Source organism: Pseudophryne corroboree, chromosome 7, assembly GCF_028390025.1.
Source record: "Pseudophryne corroboree isolate aPseCor3 chromosome 7, aPseCor3.hap2, whole genome shotgun sequence".
NCBI classification, from domain to species: domain Eukaryota; kingdom Metazoa; phylum Chordata; class Amphibia; order Anura; family Myobatrachidae; genus Pseudophryne; species Pseudophryne corroboree.
Window position 1 is genome coordinate 316519139 of NC_086450.1, and position 23137 is coordinate 316542275.

At 49.1% G+C, this 23137-nt stretch overlaps 1 protein-coding gene across 6 annotated transcripts in view; it reads right to left on the bottom strand.

The window, feature by feature from the left end:
• Positions 1-19757, bottom strand: part of TVP23A (trans-golgi network vesicle protein 23 homolog A) — a 138683-nt gene extending 118926 nt beyond the window's left edge. For 2 of the 6 annotated variants that reach the window (XR_010182058.1, XM_063934284.1), the window contains exon 1: positions 19632-19753. Coding sequence is in view for 5 of the 6 variants with exons in the window: in XM_063934284.1 (XP_063790354.1) it covers positions 19632-19640 (9 nt within the window). In the remaining variant the exon portion in view is untranslated. Of the gene's footprint in view, positions 1-19631 lie in introns of all 6 variants that reach the window. The other 4 variants (XM_063934283.1, XM_063934285.1, XM_063934286.1 and 1 more) reach the window with 4 other exon arrangements.
• Between the last annotated feature and the right edge of the window lie 3380 nt (positions 19758-23137).

The following is a 23137-nucleotide window of genomic DNA, read 5'->3' on the forward strand; positions in this document are numbered from 1 at the left end:
AGGCTGAAAAGACTATGTCTTTTTCTGCTGAGATGTGACTTGGGGTAAAAAAGGTGGATTTTCTAGCTGTTGCCGTGGCCACCAGGTCCGATGGACCGACCCCAAATAACTCCTCCCCTTTATACGGCAATACTTCCATGTGCCGTTTGGAATCTGCATCACCTGACCACTGTCGTGTCCAGAAACATCGTCTGGCAGATATGGACATCGCACTTACTCTTGATGCCAGAGTTTCGCATATATAGAAATGCATCTTTTAAATGCTCTATAGTCAATAAAATACTGTCCCTGTCAAGGGTATCAATATTTCCAGTCAGGGAATCCGACCAAGCCACCCCAGCGCTGCCCATCCAGGCTGAGGCGATCGCTGGTCGCAGTATAACACCAGTATGTGTGTATATACTTTTTAGGATATTTTCCAACCTCCTATCAGTTGGCTCCTTGAGGGCGTCCGTATCTGGAGACGGTAACGCCACTTGTTTTGATAAGCGTGTGAGCGCCTTATCCACCCTAAGGTGTGTTTTCCAACGCGCCATAACTTCTGGCGGGAAAAGGTATACCGCCAATAATTTTCTATCGGGGGAAACCCACGCATCATCACACACTTCATTTAATTTATCTGATTCAGGAAAAACCACATGTAGTTTTTTCACACTCCACATAATACCCTTTTTTGTGGTACTTGTAGTATCAGAAATATGTAACATCTCCTTCATTGCCCTTAACAAGTAACGTGTGGCCCTAAAGGAAAATACGTTTGTTTCTTCACCGTCGACACTGGAGTCAGTGTCCGTGTCTGTGTCTTTGTCGACCGACTGAGGTAAAAGGACGTTTTAACGCCCCTGACGGTGTTTTAGACGCCTGGACAGGTACTAATTGGTTTGCCGGCCGTCTCATGTCGTCAACCGACCTTGCAGCGTGTTGACATTATCACGTAATTCCTTAAATAAGCCATCCATTCCGGTGTCGACTCCCTAGAGAGTGACATCACCATTACCGGCAACTGCTCCGCCTCCTCACCAACATCGTCCTCATACATGTCGACACACAAGTACCGACACACAGCACACACACAGGGAATGCTCTGATAGAGGACAGGACCCCACTAGCCCTTTGGGGAGACAGAGGGAGAGTTTGCCAGCACACACCAAAAACGCTATATTATACAGGGACAACCTTTATATAAGTGTTTTTCCCTTATAGCATTTTAATATATATATACATATCGCCAAATAAGTGCCCCCCCTCTCTGTTTTAACCCTGTTTCTGTAGTGCAGTGCAGGGGAGAGCCTGGGAGCCTTCCCACCAGCCTTTCTGTGAGGGAAAATGGCGCTGTGTGCTGAGGAGAATAGGCCCCGCCCCCTTTTCGGCGGGCTTCTTCTCCCGTTTTTCTGAGACCTGGCAGGGGTTAAATACATCCATATAGCCTCCAGGGGCTATATGTGATGTATTTTTAGCCAGAATAAGGTATTATACATTGCTGCCCAGGGCGCCCCCAGCAACGCCCTGCACCCTCCGTGACCGTTGGTGTGAAGTGTGTGACAACAATGGCGCACAGCTGCAGTGCTGTGCGCTACCTTCATGAAGACTGAAAAGCCTTCTGCCGCCGGTTTCTGGACCTTCAATCTTCAGCATCTGCAAGGGGGGTCGGCGGCGCGGCTCCGGGACGAACCCCAGGGTGAGACCTGTGTTCCGACTCCCTCTGGAGCTAATGGTGTCCAGTAGCCTAAGAAGCCAATCCATCCTGCACGCAGGTGAGTTGAACTTCTCTCCCCTAAGTCCCTCGATGCAGTGAGCCTGTTGCCAGCAGGACTCACTGAAAATAAGAAACCTAAAAACTTTTTCTAAGCAGCTCTTTAAGAGAGCCACCTAGATTGCACCCTGCTCGGACGGGCACAAAAACCTAACTGAGGCTTGGAGGAGGGTCATAGGGGGAGGAGCCAGTACACACCACCTGATCCTAAAGCTTTAGTTTTGTGCCCTGTCTCCTGCGGAGCCGCTAACCCCCCATGGTCCTGACGGAGTCCCCAGCATCCACTTAGGACGTCAGAGAAAAGGTGATTCTCACTGCACCTGGGACGGCTTCACTAAAGGAGCCGGCAGACCGCAAGTTGGAGACTACGTTAAAATCTATTTATGTGGCCAATGGTACGCTACTCAGGCCCACCATTGCTTGTGCATGGGTGAGTAGTGCTATCGAAAAATGGTCAGACAACTTGTCATCTGAAATTGACACGATAGAGAGAGACGAGATACTCCTAACCTTAGGTCATATTAAAGACGCTGCTGCATACATGCTAGAAGCCATGAAAGATATTGGGCTCTTGGGTTCAAAAACCGCTACTATGGCAGTCTCAGCTCGGAGGGCGTTGTGGATTCGCCAATGTAATGCTGACGCAGATTCCAAAAGAAATATGGAGGCTCTCCCGTATAAAGGTGAGGCCTTGTTTGGAGATGGGCTGGATGCTTTAGTCTCTGCGGCTACTGCAGGTAAGTCGACATTCTTGCCTAATGCTCCTGTGCCGACAAAAAAAGACTCATCACTCTCAGATGCAGTCCTTTCGGCCCAACAAATACAAAAAGGGTAAAGGCTCCCCTTTCTTTGCAGGTAGAGGGAGGGGAAGAGGAAAAAAAGTCCACAGCGTCTCCAGGAACGCAGGAGCAGAAATCAACCCCTGCTTCTAACAAATCTGCAGCATGACACTGGGGCTCCCTTGCGGGAGTCCGCTCGGGTGGGAGCACGTCTGAAACTTTTCAGTCAGCTCTGGGTTCAATCTGGCCTGGACCCATGGGTCTTGCAAATAGAGTCCCATGGATACAAACTGGAGTTTAAAGACGTCCCTCCATGCCGATATTTCAAATCGACCTTGCCAGCTTCTCTTCCGGACAGAGAAGTAGTAACAGCTGCAATTCAAAAATTATGTCAGGATCAGGTCATTGTCCTGGTACCCTTGTCACAACAGGGAGAAGGCTTTTATTCAAGCCTCTTCGCAGTTCCGAAGCCGGACGGCTCGGTCAGACCAATTTTAAACCTGAAATCTCTGAATCTCTACCTGAAAAGATTCAAGTTCAAAATGGAATCTCTGAGAGCAGTGATTTCCAGTCTGGAGGAAGGGGACTTCATGGTGTCAGTAGACATAAAAGATGCTTACTTGCATGTTCCCATTTATCCTCCTCATCAAGCTTATCTGAGATTGCAAGTACAGGATTGCCATAACCGGTTCCAGACGTTGCCGTTCGAACTCTCCACGGCACCGAGGGTATTCACCAAGGTGATGGCAGAGATGATGGTCCTCCTTCGACAACAAGGAGTCAATATAATTCCTTACCTGGACGATCTCCTGATAAAAGCGAGATCCAGGGAACGGTTGGTACAGAACATTTCACTTTCCCTGTCAGTACTCCCAACAACACGGTTGGATCATGAATTTTCCGAAGTCGCAGTTGGAACCGACGACAAGATTGTCATTTCTGGGGATGATACTGGACACAGAAGTACAGAGGGTATTTCTTCCGGTAGATAAGGCTCTGGAAATCCAGAGAATGGTCAAACAGATTTTGAAACCAACAAGAAAGTCGATTCATCAATGCATTCGGTTGTTGGGAAAGATGGTAGCGGCCTACGAGGCCATACAGCTTGGCCGATTCCATGCCAGAGTATTCCAGTGGGACCTGTTGGACAAGTGGTCCGGATCCCACCTACACATGCACCAGAAGATAATCCTGTCCTCCAAAGCCAGCATTTCACTCCTGTGGTGGCTGCACAGTTCTCACCTATTAGAGGGATGCAGGTTCGGGATTCAGGACTGGGTCCTAGTAACCACGGATGCAAGTTTCCGAGGCTGGGGAGCAGTCACACAGGGAAAAAGCTTCCAAGGATAATGGTCAAGTCAGGTATCCTGTCTTCACATAAATGTTCTGGAATTGATAGCCATTTACAACGGCCTTCTACAAGCAGGGCATCTTCTTCAAGATCAACCCGTGCAGATCCAGTCGGACAATGTAACAGCAGTCGCGTACATAAACCGTCAGGGCTGAACGAAAAACAGAGTGGCAATGGCAGAGGTGACAAAGATCCTCCTCTGGGCAGAAAGACATGCAAGAGCTCTGTCGGCAATTTTCATTCCGGGAGTGGACAACTGGGAAGCAGACTTCCTCAGCAGACACGTTCTCCATCCAGGAGAGTGGGGCCTCCACCAAGAAGTCTTCGCAGAGGTGACAATTCTTTGGGGTGTTCCTCAAGCAGACATGATGGCATCTCGTCTCAACAAGAAGCTTCAGAGATATTGTTCCAGGTCGAGAGACCCTCAAGCAATAGCAGTGGATGCACTGGTGTCACAGTGGGTGTTTCGGTCGGTGTATGTCTTCCCTCCACTTCCACTGATACCAAAAGTTCTCAAGCTCATAAGAAGAACAAGGGTTTGAGCTATCCTCATTGTCCCAGACTGGCCAAGGAGGGCGTGGTATCAAGATCTTCAGGAGTTGCTCGTAGAAGATCCTCGTCCTCTTCCTCTTCGCGAGGACCTGCTGCTGCAGGGGCCGTGTGTGTATCAAGACTTACCGCGGCTACGTTTGACGGCATGGCTGTTGAGCGCCGTATCCTAGCCCGTAAGGGTATTCCCAAAGAAGTCATCCCCACTCTTATTCAGGCCAGGAAAGGAGTAACGTCTAGACAATAACACCTGTTTGGAGAAAATATGTGTCTTGGTGGGAATCCAAGAAGGCTCCTACGGAAGAGTTTCACTAGGGACGTTTTCTCCATTTTCTGCAGGTGGGTGTGGATGCGGCCTAAGATTGGGTTCAATCAAGGTCCAGATTTCGGCCTTATCGGTTTTCTTTCAAAAACAATTGGCCTCTCTTCCAGAAGTTCAGACGTTCGTGAAAGGGGAGCTGCACATCCAACCTCCATTTGTGCCTCCGGTGGCACCATGGGACCTTAATGTGGTGTTGCAATTCCTTCAATCGGATTGGTTTGAACCTCTACAGGAGATAGAATTGAAGTTTCTCACTTGAAAAGTGGTCATGCTATTGGCCTTGGCATCCGCAAGGCGGGTGTCTGAGTTGGGGGCCTTGTCTCACAAGAGCCCTTACCTGATTGTCCATGAAGACAGGGCAGAGTTGAGAACTCACCAACAATTTTCTTCCGAAGGTGGTTTTGTCTTTCCATATAAACCAGCCTATTGTGGTGCCAGTGGCTACTGACATCTTCACTGCGCCAAAGTCTCTTGATGTGGTTAGAGCTTTGAAAATTTATGTCGCAAGAACAGCTAGGATTCGGAAAACTGAGGCTCTGTTTATCCTGTATGCTCCCAACAAGATTGGGTGTCCTTCTTCTAAGCAGACCATTGCGCGCTGGATCAGAGGGACGATTCAGCACGCTCATTCCACGGCAGGATTGCCAATACCGAAGTCGGTAAATGCCCATTCTACTAGAAAGGTTGGCTCATCCTGGGCGGCTGCCCGGGGAATCTCGGCGTTACAACTTTGCCAAGCAGCTACTTGGTCAGGGGCAAACACGTTTGCAAAGTTTTACAAGTTTGACACCTTAGCCGATGAGGACCTCAAGTTTGGTTAATCGGTGCTGCAGGGTCATCCGCACTCTCCCGCCCGTACTGGAGCTTTGGTATAACACCCTGGTACTGAAGTGGACCCCAGCATCCTCTAGGACGTATGAGAAAACAGGATTTTAATACCTACCGGTAAATCCTTTTCTCCTAGTCCGTAGAGGATGCTGGGCACCCGACTCAGTGCGTACTTTACCTGCAGTTGTTAATTTTGTAGTTACACGAGTGTTGTGTTACGATTATTTTCAGCATGTTGCTGCAATTGTTCATGCCCGTTGGCATGTGTTAAGTTGAATGCCATGTTGTGCGGCATGGTTGAGGTGTGAGCTGGTATGAATCTCACCATTAGTTTAAAAGTAAATCCTTTCCTCGAAATGTTCGTCTCCCTGGGCACAGTTCCTATACTGAGGTCTGGAGGAGGGGCATAGAGGGAGGAGCCAGTTCACACCCTTGAAAAGTCTTAAAGTGCCCATGGCTCCTGCGGAACCGTCTATACCCCATGGCACTGAAGTGGACCCCAGCATCCACTACGGACTAGGAGAAAAGGATTTACCGGTAGGTATTAAAATCCTGTTTTCTCTTACGTCCTAGAGGATACTGGGGTCCATTTAGTACCATGGGGATGTACCAAAGCTCCCAAACCTGGTGGGAGAGTGTTGAGGTTCCTGCAGAACTGATTGGCCAAACTGAAGGTCCTCAGAGGCCAAAGTATCGAACTTGTAGAACTTAGCAAATGTGTTCGAACCTGACCAAGTAGCTGCTCGGCAGAGCTGTAAAGCCAAGACACCCCGGGCAGCCGCCCAGGAAGAATCCACCGACCTAATAGAGTGGGCCTGTACAGATTTTGGACACGGCAAACTTGACGTGGAATAAGCATGCTGGATAGTAAGTCTGATCCAGCGTGCAATTGTCTGCTTTGAAGCAGGACACCCAATCTTATTGGGATCATAAAGAACAAACTGCGAGTCCGACTTTCTGTGACGAGCTGTTCTTTTCACATACCCCTTCAAAGCCCTCACAACATCCAAAGACTCTGAAGTAGCAGTGATGTCGGTGACAACCGGAACCACCATAGGTTGGTTGGTTGATGTGAAATCTGGACACCATTTTAGGAAGAAATTGCTGACGAGTTCTGAGGACTGCTCTGTCCTCGTGGAAAATTAAATAGGGACTTTTGTGAGACAAAGCCCCCAGCTCCGACACACGTCTTGCTGAAGCCAAGGCCAACAGTGCGACGGTCTTCCAGGTAAGATATTTTACGTCCACCTCCTGTAACGGTTCAAACCAGCCCGATTGAAGGAACTGCAGCACCACATTGAGATCCCAAGGTGCCGTGGGAGGCACAAAGGGAGGTTGGATGTGCAGAACACCTTTCAAGAATGTCTGGACCTCAGGGAGAGAAGCCAATTGTTTCTGAAAGAAAAATGGATAAGGCCGAAATCTGGACTTTTATGGAGCCCAGACGCAGGCCCACATCCACGCCTGCCTGCAGAGAAAGCAGGAACCGTCCCAGATGAAATTCCACCGCAGACAAATTTCTGGAGCATCTCCAGAAGGTCCACGTACCAGGCCCTTCTTGGCCAGTCCGGACCAATGAGTATTGCTTGAACCTTTTCCCTTTTTATTCGTTTTAGGATTCTTTGGATCAGAGGAAGTGGAGGAAACACGTACACCATCTGATAGAACCATGGAGTTGTCAGGGCGTCTATCGCCACCGCCTGTGGGTCTCTCGACCTGGAACAATACCACCTGAGTTTCTTGTTGAGAAGAGAGGCCATCATGTCGATCTGTGGATATCCTCATTGACGTGTCAAGCACCTGAACACTTCCGGGTAAAGGCCCCACTCCACCGGGTGTAGGTTGTGTCTGCTGAGGAAGTCTGCTTCCCAGTTGTATACTCCCGGAATGACCGCTGACAACGCCACAGCGTTTCTTTCTGCCCAGAGGAGAATTCTTGACACCTCTGACATTGCTGCTCTGCTTTTTGTTCCACCCTGTCGGTTTATGTACGAAACTGCCGTCACATTGTCTGACTGGACCTGAATTGCCCGATCTTGAAGATGTGAGGCCTGCAGAAGGGCGTTGTATATGGCCCTGAGTTCCAGAATGTTGATTGGAAGGATGACTTCCTGACTTGACCATCTTCCCTGAAACTGCACCCCCTGAGTGACTGCTCCCCAACCTCTGAGGCTTGCGTCTGTGGTTAACAGAATCCAGTTCTGAATTCCGAACCTCCACAGAAGGGAGATCCTGGCCTTTGGCGACAGACGGATCCTCTGGTACATGTGAAGATGCGATCCAGCTGTCAAACAGATCGAGCTGGAAGGGTCTTGCGTGAAACCTTCCGTATTGAAGTGCCTCGTAAGAGGACACCATTTTCCCCAGAAGGCGAATGCACAGATGCACCGACACCCGGGTTGGCTCCAGACATCCCGAACCATCGACTGGATTACCAATGCCTTTTCCAATGGAAGGAACACCTTTTGTGATCCGTGACCAGTATCATTCCCAGGAATGAGAGTCTCCATGTTGTCTCTAGGTGAGATTTCTGAAGGTTCAGAATCCACCCGTGATCCTGGAGGAGTTTGGTTGAGAGAGCAATGCTGTCCAGCAACCTTTCCCTGGACGGCACTTTTATCAGGAGATCGTCCAGGTAGGGAATTATGTTAACCCCTTGCTTGCGGAGAACCATCATCTCTGCCATCACCTTGGTGAAGACCCTCTGTGCTGTGGAGAGGCCAAACAGCAACGCCTGAAACTGATAGTGATCGTCCAACAGTGCAAACCTGAGATATGCCTGATGTGGCGACCAAATGGGAATATGGGAGGTACGCATCCTTGATGTCCAGGGACACCAGGAACTCCCCCTCCATCAGTGCTGAGATGACAGCTCTCAGAGACTCCATCTAGAATTTGAACTCCTTGAGATAAGGGTTCAAAGACTTTAGATTCAGAATTGGACGTACCGAACCATCTGGCTTCGGTACTACAAAAAGGTTTGAATAGTAACCCTTGTTTCACTGATGAGGCGGAACTGGAACAATGACCTCGGACACGACCAATTTTCGGATAGCTTCCAGAAGAATCGTTCTGTCTGCCGACAGAGCCGGAAAGCCTGATTTGAAGAAACGGTGAGGTGGGAGAGTTTGGAACTCCAATCTGTATCCCCTGGACATAATGTTTTGTACCCAGGGATCTAGGCCTGACAACTTCCAGATGTGGCTGAAATGCCAGAGTCTTTCCCCCACCTGACCTTCCTCCAGGCTGAGCTGTCCACCGTCATGCGGAGGACTTCGGGGTACTAGAAGCAGGCTTCTGGTCTTGGGAACCTGCGGGAGCAGGCTTCTTTCCTTTAGCACGACCACCTCTGAAGGTGTGAGAAGGCTTGTTCTTTCTAGGCCTCGTGGGCCGAAAGGACTGTGACGTGGCTGGCGTAAAAGGCTTCTTCGTAGCCGGCGCAGATGAGGGGAGAAAAGGAGAGACTTACCCACGGTAGCCGTGGCAATCCACGCATCCAGCGTCTCCCCAAAGAGCGCCTGACCCGTATATATGATAGGCCCTCCACACTTTTTCTGGATTCCGCGTCCGCAGACTATTGGCGCAGCCAGAGACCCCTGCGAGCCGAGACAGACATGGAGGAGATCCCCACAGCCATGGAACCCAGGTCCTTCATGGAATCTACCAGGAACCCTGCAGAATCCTGAATATTACATAAAAATAAATCAACGTCACCTTTATCCATCGTAGTCAAGTCCTCCTGCAGAGTGACTGGCCACCTGGCAATAGCTTTAGAGATCCATACACAGGCAATAGTAGGCCGCAGTATAGCCCCTGAAACCGTGTAAATGGATTTTAGCGTAGCAGCTACCTTGCGATCTGCCGGGTCCTTCAACGCGGTAGATCCCGGGACTGGTAAAACCACCTGTTTTGACAGCCTGGAGACAGAGACGTCAACTATCGGCGGAGACTCCCACTTCTTTCTATCTCCCTTCGGGAAGGGAAAAGCAAACAATACCCTCTTAGGGATCTGGAATTTTTTCTCTGGATTTTCCCAGGCTTTTTCAAAGATAACATTTAATTCCTTAGATGCTGGGAAGGTGAGGGGGGGAGGCTTTTTACTATCCGTGAAAAAGGCCTCCTCAGCCTGCTCAGGAGTTGTGTCAGAAATGTGTAACACATCCCGTACGGCCTCAATCATCAACTGCACCCCCTTAGCAAGTGATGCCGTCCCCCTCAACACATCCCCGTCACCGTCTGCAGTGTCCGTGTCATCCTGCATAATTTTGGCAAGCGCACGTTTGTGAGAATGTACCGCAGGGGACCCTGAGGGAGCAGTATCAGACCATACAACTATGGAGGATTGCAGCACCTGAGTGGCATGCTCAGTCCTAGCAACCCTTTCAGGAATCTGAGAAATAGTCCCCCTAAGAGAGGCTAACCATTCCAGCTCTCTAGCTGGGATCTGCGCTACAACAGTGCAATCCTGATTACATGGGATGGGATCTTCCTGAGAATCCTCTGCAGCATATGAAATGGAGTCTCTAGACATGTTTGCAAATACACATCAATCACCCCACATACACACAGGGTACTGGGCAGACAGAGTTTCCCCCCCCAAGAATGGCAGAGAGACACAGAGATTGGAGCCAACCCACACACAGCGCTATTATAGGTGTAGGGAGACCCTAAACCAACGCTGACTGTGTCCCTTAATAGGCGACACAGTCTCTGCACAGCCACCCCTCCCTTCTACAACCCCCTGGTACCGTACAGATAGCTGGAGTTGCACTGGAGGGACTGATCTTCCACTTGCATCCGACTGCAGGCAGGAAAATGGCGCTGAAACGCTGCTGGGTCGGCTCCGAGGAGAAGCTCCGCCCCCTTAATGGCGCTGTCTTCCCGCTCTTCTGAGATTATACTGGCCTGAGGATTTTGTGCTGGCTGAGATCCGCAGATCCCGACAGGCTTGTTTGGTCAGTGTAGGGTCAGGTGCTGGCTCAGGGCGCCCCTCACAGCGCCGCACCGAAATACAGCTGAGCCGTCCGGGAGCGGTTAATACTGCGCTCCTACCCTGAAGCCGCCATCTTCACACCGACCCCCCCGCTTGTTACGGGTGACGGTGACTCACTCGCCACACTTCAGCTCTGCAAGGGGATGGCGGCCTGCTGTTGGGGTGAGCGTTCCCCTGTGGCGGGGCGCGGTCTACCCCCTCTGGAGCTCAATGTCCAATCAGCGGAGACAGTGGCTTAGACCCCGCAGGGTGGACACTGCTCCCCCCCCATCCCCCCCCCCCCCTCAGTCCCTCATTGCAGGCAAAAAAAATAAAACTCTAAGATAAACTTTACTAGAAAAGCTCTGTAGAGCTCCCCTAGCTGTGACCGACTCCTCCGGGCACATTTTCTAAACTGAGTCTGGTAGGCGGGGCATAGAGGGAGGAGCCAGCCCACACTATTAAGCTCTTAAAGTGCCAATGGCTCCTGGTGGACGTGTCTATACCCCATGGTACTAATATGGACCCCAGCATCCTCTAGGACGTAAGAGAAAAAATAAGAATTTACTTACCGATAATTCTATTTCTCATAGTCCGTAGTGGATGCTGGGGACTCCGTAAGGACCATGGGGAATAGCGGCTCCGCAGGAGACTGGGCACATCTAAAAGAAAGCTTTAGGACTATCTGGTGTGCACTGGCTCCTCCCCCTATGACCCTCCTCCAAGCCTCAGTTAGGATACTGTGCCCGGACGAGCGTACACAATAAGGAAGGATTTTGAATCCCGGGTAAGACTCATACCAGCCACACCAATCACACCGTATAACCTGTGATCTGAACCCAGTTAACAGCATGATAACAGAGGAGCCTCTGAAAGATGGCTCACAACAATAATAACCCGATTTTTGTAACAATAACTATGTACAAGTATTGCAGACAATCCGCACTTGGGATGGGCGCCCAGCATCCACTACGGACTATGAGAAATAGAATTATCGGTAAGTAAATTCTTATTTTCTCTAACGTCCTAAGTGGATGCTGGGGACTCCGTAAGGACCATGGGGATTATACCAAAGCTCCCAAACGGGCGGGAGAGTGCGGATGACTCTGCAGCACCAAATGAGAGAACTCCAGGTCCTCCTCAGCCAGGATATCAATTTTGTAGAATTTTACAAACGTATTTGCTCCTGACCAAGTAGCTGCTCGGCAAAGTTGTAAAGCCGAGACCCCTCGGGCAGCCGCCCAAGATGAGCCCACCTTCCTTGTGGAGTGGGCATTTACAGATTTTTGGCTGTGGCAGGCGTGCCACAGAATGTGCAAGCTGAATTGTACTACAAATCCAATGAGCAATAGTCTGCTTAGAAGCAGGAGCACCCAGCTTGTTGGGTGCATACAGGATAAACAGCGAGTCAGATTTCCTGACTCCAGCCGTCCTGGAAACATATTTTCAGGGCACTGACGTCTAGCAACTTGGAGGCCTCCAAGTCCCTAGTAGCCGCAGGCACCACAAATAGGTTGGTTCAGGTGAAACGCTAAAACCACCTTGGGGAGAAACTGAGGACGAGTCCTCAATTCCGCCCTGTCCGAATGGAAAATCAGATAAGGGCTTTTTCAGGATAAAGCCGCCAATTCTGACACGCGCCTGGCCCAGGCCAGGGCCAACAGCATGACCACTTTTCATGTGAGATATTTTAACTCCACAGATTTAAGTGGTTCAAACCAATGTGACGTTTGGAACCCAAAACTACATTGAGATCCCAAAGTGCCACTGGAGGCACAAAAGGAGGCTGTATATGCAGTACCCCTTTTACAAACGTCTGGACTTCAGGGACTGAAGCTAGTTCTTTTTGGAAGAAAATTGACAGGGCCGAAATTTGAACCTTAATGGACCCCAATTTCAGGCCCATAGACACTCCTGTTTGCAGGAAATGTAGGAATCGACCCAGTTGAATTTCCTCCGTCGGGCCTTACTGGCCTCGCACCACGCAACATATTTTCGCCAATTGCGGTGATAATGTTTTTGCGGTTACATCCTTCCTGGCTTTGATCAGGATAGGGATGACTTCATCCGGAATGCCTTTTTTCCTTCAGGATCCGGCGTTCAACCGCCATGCCGTCAAACGCAGCCGCGGTAAGTCTTGGAACAGACAGGGTCCTTGTTGGAGCAGGTCCCTTCTTAGAGGTAGAGGCCACGGATCCTCTGTGAGCATCTCTTGAAGTTCCGGTTACCAAGTCCTTCTTGGCCAATCCGGAACCACGAATATAGTGCTTACTCCTCTCCATCTTATCAATCTCAGTACCTTGGGTATGAGAGGCAGAGGAGGGAACACATACCCTGACTGGTACACCCACGGTGTTACCAGAGCGTCTACAGCTTATTGCCTGAGGGTCCCTGGACCTGGCGCAATACCTGTCGAGTTTTTAATCATGTGGAAGACTTCTGGGTGAAGTCCCCACTCTTCCGGGTGGAGGTCGTGCTGAGGAAGTCTGCTTCCCAGTTGTCCACTCCCGGAATGAATACTGCTGACAGTGCTATCACATGATTTTCCGCCCAGCGAAGAATCCTTGCAGCTTCTGTCATTGCCCTCCTGCTTCTTGTGCCACCCTGTCTGTTTACGTGGGTGACTGCCGTGATGTTGTCCGACTGGATCAACACCGGCTGACCTTGAAGCAGAGGTCTTGCTAAGCTTAGAGCATTGTAAATGTCCCTTAGCTTCAGGATATTTATGTGAAGTGATGTCTCCAGGCTTGACCATAAGCCCTGGATATTCCTTCCCTGTGTGACTGCTCCCCAGCCTCGCAGGCTGGCATCCGTGGTCACCAGGACCCAGTCCTGAATGCCTAATCTGCGGCCCTCTAGAAGATGAGCACTCTGCAACCACCACAGGAGGGACACCCTTGTCCTTGGTGACAGGGTTATCCGCTGATGCATCTGAAGATGCGACCCGGACCATTTGTCCAGCAGGTCCCACTGGAAAGTTCTTGCGTGGAATCTGCCGAATGGGATTGCTTCGTAGGAAGCCACCATTTTACCCAGAACCCTTGTGCATTGATGCACTGAGACTTGGCTCGGTTTTAGGAGGTTCCTGACTAGCTCGGATAACTCCCTGGCTTTCTCCTCCGGGAGAAACACCTTTTTCTGGACTGTGTCCAGGATCATCCCTAGGAACAGAAGACACGTCGTCGGAACCAGGTGCGATTTTGGAATATTGAGAATCCAATCGTGCTGCCGCAACACTACCTGAGATAGTGCTACACCGACCTCCAACTGTTCCCTGGATCTTACCCTTATCAGGGAATTGTCCAAGTAAGGGATAACTAAAATTCACTTCCTTCGAAGGAATATCATCATTTCGGCCATTACCTTGGTAAAGACCCGGGGTGCCGTGGACCATCCATACGGCAGCGTCTGAACTGATAGTGACAGTTCTGTACCATAAACCTGAGGTACCCTTGGTGAGAAGGGTAAATTTTGACATGAAGGTAAGCATCCTTGATGTCCCGAGACATCATGTAGTCCCCTTCTTCCAGGTTCGCAATCACTGCTCTGAGTGACTCAATCTTGAATTTGAACCTCTGTATGTAAGTGTTCAAATATTTTAGATTTAGAATCGGTCTCACCGAGCCGTCCGGCTTCGGTACCACAACAGTGTGGAATAATACCCCGTTCCCTGTTGCAGGAGGGGTATCTTGATTATCACCTGCTGGGAATACAGCTTGTGAATGGCTTCCAAAACGGTCTCCCTGTCAGAAGGAGACATCGGTAAAGCCGACATTAGGAAACGGCGAGGGGGAGACGTCTCGAATTCTAATTTGTACCCCTGAGATATCACCTGAAGGATCCAGGGGTCTACTTGCGAGTGAGCCCACTGCGCGCTGAAATTCATTGAGACGGGCCCCCCACCGTGCCTGATTCTGCTTGTAAAGCCCCAGCGTATACTGAGGGCTTGGCAGAGGCGGGAGAGGGTTTCTGTTACTGGGAACTGGCTGATTTCTGCAGCCTTTTTCCTCTCCCTCTGTCACGGGGCAGAAATGAGGAACCTTTTGCCCGCTTGTCCACGAAAAGACTGCGCCTGATAATACGGCATCTTCTCATGTTGAGAGGCGACCTGGGGTACAAACGTGGAATTCCCAGCTGTTGCCGTGGCCACCAGGTCTGAAAGACCGACCCCAAATAACTCCTCCCCTTAATAAAGCAATACTTCCAAATGCCGTTTGGAATACGCATCACCTGACCACTGACGTGTCCATAACCCTCTACTGATAGAAATGGACAACGCGTTTAGACTTGATGCCAGTCGGCAAATATTCCGCTGTGCATCACGCATATATATAGAAATGCATCTTTTAAATGCTCTATAGGCAAAAATATACTGTCCCTATCTAGGGTATCAATATTTTCAGTCAGGGAATCCGACCACGCCAACCCAGCACTGCACATCCAGGCTGAGGCGATTGCTGGTCGCAGTATAACACCAGTATGTGTGTAAATACCTTTTAGGATACCCTCCTGCTTTCTATCAGCAGGATCCTTAAGGGCGGCCATCTCAGGCGAAGGTAGAGCCCTTACAAGCGTGTGAGCGCTTTATCCACCCTAGGGGGTGTTTCCCAACGCACCCTAACCTCTGGCGGGAAAGGATATAATGCCAATAACATTTTAGAAATTATCAGTTGTTATCGGGGGAAACCCACGCATCATCACACACCTCATTTAATTTCTCAGATTCAGGAAAACTACAGGTAGTTTTTCCTCACCGAACATAATACCCCTTTTTTGGTGGTACTCGTATTATCAGAAATGTGTAAAACATTTTTCATTGCCTCAATCATGTAACGTGTGGCCCTACTGGAAGTCACATTCGTCTCTTCACCGTCGACACTGGAGTCAGTATCCGTGTCGGCGTCTATATCTGCCATCTGAGGTAACGGGCGCTTTAGAGCCCCTGACGGCCTATGAGACGTCTGGACAGGCACAAGCTGAGTAGCCGGCTGTCTCATGTCAACCACTGTCTTTTATACAGAGCTGACACTGTCACGTAATTCCTTCCAACAGTTCATCCACTCAGGTGTCGACCCCCTAGGGGGTGACATCACTATTACAGGCAATCTGCTCCGTCTCCACATCATTTTTCTCCTCATACATGTCGACACAAAAGTACCGACATACAGCACACACACAGGGAATGCTCTGATAGAGGACAGGACCCCACTAGCCCTTTGGGGAGACAGAGGGAGAGTTTGCCAGCACACACCAGAGCGCTATATATATACAGGGATAACCTTATATAAGTGTTTTTCCCATTATAGCTGCTGTATAGTTAATACTGCGCCTAATTAGTGCCCCCCTCTCTTTTTTAACCCTTTCTGTAGTGTAGTGACTGCAGGGGAGAGCCAGGGAGCTTCCCTCCAACGGAGCTGTGAGGGAAAATGGCGCCAGTGTGCTGAGGAGATAGGCTCCGCCCCCTTATCGGCGGCCTTATCTCCCGTTTTTCTATGTATTCTGGCAGGGGTTAAATGCATCCATATAGCCCAGGAGCTATATGTGATGCATTTTTTGCCATCCAAGGTGTTTTTATTGCGTCTCAGGGCGCCCCCCCCAGCGCCCTGCACCCTCAGTGACTGAAGTGTGAAGTGTGCTGAGAGCAATGGCGCACAGCTGCAGTGCTGTGCGCTACCTTGTTGAAGACAGGACGTCTTCTGCCGCCGATTTTCCGGACCTCTTCTGCCTCTGTAAGGGGGCCGGCGGCGCGGCTCTGGGACCCATCCAAGCTGGGCCTGTGATCGTCCCTCTGGAGCTAATGTCCAGTAGCCTAAGAAGCCCAATCCACTCTGCACGCAGGTGAGTTCGCTTCTTCTCCCCTTAGTCCCTCGATGCAGTGAGCCTGTTGCCAGCAGGTCTCACTGAAAATAAAAAACCTAAACTAAAACTTTCACTAAGAAGCTCAGGAGAGCCCCTAGTGTGCACCCTTCTCGTTCGGGCACAAAGATCTAACTGAGGCTTGGAGGAGGGTCATAGGGGGAGGAGCCAGTGCACACCAGATAGTCCTAAAGCTTTCTTTTAGATGTGCCCAGTCTCCTGCGGAGCCGCTATTCCCCATGGTCCTTACGGAGTCCCCAGCATCCACTTAGGACGTTAGAGAAATACTATAGGCTCAGGAAAAGGCATACAGGAACACTATAGACTCAGGGAAAGGCATACAGTAATAAATACTACAGGCTCAGGGAAAGGCACAGAGGAATAAATGCTATAGTCTCAGGGAAAGGCATACAGTAATAAACGCTATAGGCCCAGTGAAAGGCATACAGTAATAAACGCTATAGGCCCAGTGAAAGGCACACAGTAATAAACGCTATAGGCCCAGCGAAAGGCATACAGTAATAAACGCTATAGGCCCAGCGAAAGGCATACAGTAATAAACGCTATAGGCCCAGCGAAAGGCATACAGTAATAAACGCTATAGGCTCAGGGAAAGGCATACAGGAATAAATGCTATAGGCTCAGGGAAAGTCATACAGGAATAAATGCTATAGGCTCAGGGAATGCCATACAGGAATAAATGCTGTAGGCCCAGTGAAAGGCATACAGGAATAAATGCTATAGGCTCAGGGAAAGGCATACAGGAATAAATGCTATAGGCTCAGGGAAAAGGCATACAGGAATAAATGCTATAGGCTCAGGGAAAAGGCATACAGTAATAAATGCTATAGGCTCAGGGAAAAGGCATACAGTAACACTATAGCGGCTATAGTGTTACTGTATGCCTTTTCCCTGAGCCTATAGCATTTATTACTGTATGCCTTTTCCCTGAGCCTATAGCATTTATTCCTGTATGCCTTTCCCTGAGGCTATAGTATAGCCTCAGGGAAAGGCATACAGGAATAAATACTATAGGCTCAGGGAAAGGCATACAGGAATAAATGCTATAGGCTCAGGGAAAAGGCATACAGGAATAAATGCTATAGGCTCAGGGAATGCCATACAGGAATAAATGCTATAGGCCCAGTGAAAGTCATACAGGAATAAATGCTATAGGCTCAGGGAATGCCATACAGGAATAAATGCTATAGGCCCAGTGAAAGGCATACAGTAATAAACGCTATAGGCCCAGTGAAAGGCATACAGGAATAAATGCTATAGGCTCAGAGAAAGGCATACAGGAATAAATGCTATAGGCTCAGGGAAAGGCATACAGGAATAAATGCTATAGGCTCAGGGAAAGGCATACAGGAATAAATGCTATAGGCTCAGGGAAAGGCATACAGGAATAAATGCTATAGGCTCAGGGAAAGGCATACAGGAATAAATGCTATAGGCTCAGGGAAAGGCATACAGGAATAAATGCTATAGGCTCAAGGAAAAGGCATACAGTAATAAATGCTATAGGCTCAGGGAAAAGGCATACAGTAACACTATAGGCTCAGGGAAAGGCATACAGTAATAAATACTATAGGCTCAGGGAAAGGAATACAGGAATAAATGCTATAGGCTCAGGGAAAAGGCATACAGTAAAATGCTATAGGCTCAGGGAAAGGCATACAGTAATAAATGTTATAGGCTCAGGGAAAGGCATACAGTAATAAATACTATAGGCTCAGGGAAAGGCATACAGTAATAAATGCTATTGGCTCAGGGAAAGGCATACAGTAATAAATGCTATTGGCTCAGGGAAAGGCATACAGTAATAAATGTTGTAGGCTCAGGGAAAGGCATACAGTAATAAATGCTATTGGCTCAGGGAAAGGCATACAGTAATAAATGCTATAGGCTCAGGGAAAGGCATACAGTAATAAATGCTATAGGCTCAGGGAAAGGCATACAGTAATAAATACTATAGGCTCAGGGAAAGGCATACAGTAATAAATGCTATAGGCTCAGGGAAAGGCATACAGTAATAAATGCTATTGGCTCAGGGAAAGGCATACAGTAATAAATACTATAGGCTCAGGGAAAGGCATACAGTAATAAATACTATAGGCTCAGGGAAAGGCATACAGTAATAAATACTATAGGCTCAGGGAAAGGCATACAGTAATAAATGCTATTGGCTCAGGGAAAGGCATACAGTAATAAATACTATAGGCTCAGGGAAAGGCATACAGTAATAAATACTATAGGCTCAGGGAAAGGCATACAGTAATAAATACTATAGGCTCAGGGAAAGGCATACAGTAATAAATGCTATAGGCTCAGGGAAAGGCATACAGTAATAAATACTATAGGCTCCGGGAAAGGCATACAGTAATAAATGTTATAGGCTCAGGGAAAGGCATATAGTAATAAATGTTGTAGGCTCGTGGAAAGGCATACAGTAATAAATACTATAGGCTCAGGGAAAGGCATATAGTAATAAATGTTGTAGGCTCAGGGAAAGGCATACAGTAATAAATGCTATTGGCTCAGGGAATGGCATATAGTAATAAATGTTGTAGGCTCAGGGAAAGGCATACAGTTTAAATACTATAGGCTCATGGAAAGGCATACAGGAACACTATTGGCTCAGGGAAAGGCATACAGTAGGTCCGGTTTTCACCTAATCCCAGTAATAAATGCTATAGGCTCAGAGAAAGGCATACAGGAATAAATACTATAGGCTCAGGGAAAGGCATACAGTAATAAATACTATAGGCTCAGGGAAAGGCATACAGGAACACTATTGGCTCAGGGAAAGGCATACAGGAATAAATACTATAGGCTCAGGGAAAGGCATACAGTAATAAATACTATAGGCTCAGGGAAAGGCATACAGTAATAAATACTATAGGCTCAGGGAAAGGCATACAGTAATAAATACTATAGGCTCAGGGAAAGGCATACAGGAATAAATACTATAGGCTCAGGGAAAGGCATAGAGGAATAAATGCTACAGGCTCAGGGAAAGGCATACAGGAATACATACAATAGACTCTGTGAAAGTAATATAGGAATAAATGCTGCAGCTATAAGTTTAGTGAATGTATATAGTTATAAAATGATGCCATCTACTAAGTATCAGCCTATCTCAAAGGACATCCTCAGTCATGCAGGTGGGGCCAGTGCCGGATGCTGGCAGGGAGAGAGGGACATTACTGATACAGTACCTGCTTCATCGTCCCTGTAGTTCCCCAGCCCAGCTGCTTGTGCTCAGTCACAGGCACAGCTAGCTCCCTCCTGCATCTTCTCTCCAGTTGCCATGCAAGCACGGGCGGGACTATCAAACATGCTCTGTGATTGGTAGAGTAACGTAACCTGGTATATGATTGGTCAATCAGCGTTGTCATGGCCAGACCCAGAAGGTTGCAGTGAAGTAAGTGCGGCCATATTAGTAAAGGGCTATATTAAATTACTGCTATAATTAATAGTAGTCACAATATGAAATTACACGAGCTTTTATGTTTAGTGATGAGGTACAGTAAAAGCTATTGAACTTAAATTAGAGACTTTATGGCAATCTGGGAATTGTAGGTAACTCCAACAACAACTAAATTGGAGAAACTCAGTTTGCCAGGACCAGACATGCTGTTAAATTAAAAATAATCTTAGAGCACCATTAATTTTTTTTATTAAAAATAAGCCAGTGGGGGGCGTGGCCTGGACGGGCATGGAGTAGCACTTGCAGTGTGCATCTCTCCAGCCATATCATCCTGATTACACATGCTGATTTCCCCCCCTGGGTCTGATACTGGGGCCATAGCTGATTGAATGCCTCCTGCCCCCCCTGGACTGGGTTTAATCCTGCTGCTATCATCTGCGGAGGCTCTGGAGCCCTGTGTGCTGGTGGGCCCTGACCCACGCTGGGACTACTGACTCCTGCTATAGCCGGAAGTCCGGCTTCTCCCCCCCGCTACTGCCCGCGGCGACTGGCTGCTTATCTGGACGAGGAGGGTGCCGGGATCTCCTCCGTTACTCTGATCGCCTCCTACACTGCCAGGGGAGAGTCCTGTGTGAGGCTCCCTGCACCGCTCTGACATCGCGGACTCGCGCGGTGCGGGGGACCGGAAGTGCGGCTCCCGTGGTCCGCCGCCGCCCGCTACAGCCAGCCGAATCGCAGCACGGACTTCTCTGCCTCTCGCTGTGTGTGACACCCGGAGGGGAACACACAGCTGGCTGCCTGCCCCCAGCGTCTATCCTCTGCACCCCCTGATGCTCTGTGTCTGCATCCACGTTGGGGCCAGGTACTAGGGCACACAATACTTGAAGTGGGGGAGGACAACACCTGCAGCTGAGTCTGGGCTGCCGGAGATTACTGGGCACACACTCCCCTCCCTCCTTCCGCCTGCTTCTCTCTCCTGCCAACCCCGCCTGAATTAACTGCAGGGCGAGCTTCCCTGCTGTGTCTGGAGCCTGCTGCCGGGGGACTGGTTCTGTGTGCTCTGGGGGTGACGGTCCCTTCATCCCTGCTTAAGCGGCCACTTTGTGATTTATCTCGTGACTCTGGCCCTGCTGTCTATCTATACATATATATATAAACACTATCACACTCTTCTCTGCCTGTATTTGCTTTGATATACCCTGCTAACTGGAGGGTCGGTCACCGTGCTGTCCAAAATGGTGAAGGGTCGCCAGACTGGCACGAATGCAGGAGCAATGGATAAGTTTGTTCGTGATCCTGGCCCACAACAGCGAAGGGGGGAGAGCGTAAGACATGAGACATCACCACCATCCCCTGCGTACAGTTCCGCCTCTTCTGACCCTCCGGATGCCGCGCTGCAGAGAGTACTGGATGCGGTCACCGCCAGCGAGGCGCGTCTGGCTGATAAAATCGGGCAAGTACAGTCTGATCTCTCCATTATCCATCAAGACCTTCAGAGGGTGAGAGAGAGAGTGGGGGAAGCTGAGACCCGCATATCCAATATCGAAGATTCTGTCGGCCCGCTGGGTCGCCGCACTGACGCTTTGGAATCTCAGATGACAGATGTGCGCAGGAAGATGACAGACATGGAGGGACGTCTGCGGCGCAATAACGTCCGTTTTATTGGTCTGCCCGAGAAGGAAGAGGGCTCGGCTCCCGAGGAATTTCTCGTAAAATGGCTCCGGGATGCCTTTGGCTCTGAGGAGTTTTCACCTTACTTCACTGTTGAACGGGCCCATAGAGTTCCGATGCGCCCGCTGCCTCCAGGGGCTCCACCCCACACCTTTATTGCTAAATTCCTCCACTTCCGTGATCGGGACACAGTTCTGAGGTTGGCTCGTACCAAAGGCCCGTTAAAGTGGAATGGATCGCCTATATCTGTATTCCCGGATTTCGCGGTGGATGTGCAAAAGGATAGAGCTCAGTTCCTGCCTGTTAAGAGGAGGCTCCGTGAACTTGACCTGCCATACGCCATGCTTTTCCCGTCCAAGTTGCGAGTTGTGGCTGATGGGGAAACAAAATTTTTCACAACTCCCCGTGAGGCCATGGTGTGGCTGGACAGCCGATTTCCGGCGAGGCGTGCCCTTGCAAATCCGTGAATCTCCGGCCTAGCCCTGATGCTGACTTTCTCCTGTGTTCCCTTTTTTTATTTTCCTTATCTTTTGGTATTTACTACAATTGATTAACATATGTCAGTTATTTAATGGGAAACGATAAGATGCGGGGGTGGTTGACTGCTGTTGATGTCCACTTATCTCCACTGCTCTGTTTTCAAGCCTCAAACGGGGTATATGAATACTCGCCAGCCTACTCTGATATCTATGGTATGCTTCCGAGCCTTCCTTACCTCCTGTTTTTTTTTTTCCCTCTTTTTTTTAAATCTTTTTATTTTATTATATTTTGTATTTCCGGGGGAGCGGGGGAGGGGGGTAATATGTTTGGTTTGCTATGCTTGGCTCTTTGATATTTGTGTAGGAATTATTTTGGCACGAATAGACCTAGGGGGTGGATCTATATGATTTCCCCCCCATTTTTTCGGGGGGTGGTGGTTGGTGGCTGGAGACTACTTCTATATTTCCCGAGAGTCATTATATTCTTGGCCCCGACTACGGTGTGTATGCACTGGTTAATGGTGCTACGAAGTTTTGCTACTTAAAATTTTTTTCTTTTAGGTAGTTGCATTTAGTTCTGGGATCCAAGTATGCTGCAGGTTCGGGGTGGTATACAGGGAGGGGGGAGGGGGAAGGTTTTGGGTTGTATTTACTGTTTGTGTGGAAAGGTATGTTGTGAATGGATATGGTATGTTGCTTTATTACTTAAACATGGGCGTCTGATGACTGAATCTGTGCACGGCGGAACGGGCTGGCCGCGGGGTGCTACATGTGTTTTACTTTTGATGCAATATGGCTGGGATTAGAGTGTTAGCGTGGAATGTGCGAGGGCTTAACGATAAAATTAAGAGGTCCCTGGTACTCCGACAGCTCAAAAACTATGCGGCTGATGTGGTCTGCCTTATGGAAACGCATTTGGCGGGGAGTAAGATTCTCTCATTGAAGAGGCCATGGGTGGGATGGGCGTACCACTCCGTGCACACTTCGGCCTCTCGTGGGGTTTCAGTCCTTATTAGGCGGACTGTCCCCTTTGTACTGGAATCCATGCAGACCGATCCATGGGGGAGATATGTGTTCTTGAAATGTAGACTATTCTATGTCCCTGTCCTCCTTATGGCTGTCTATGTGCCCCCCCCTTACTCCC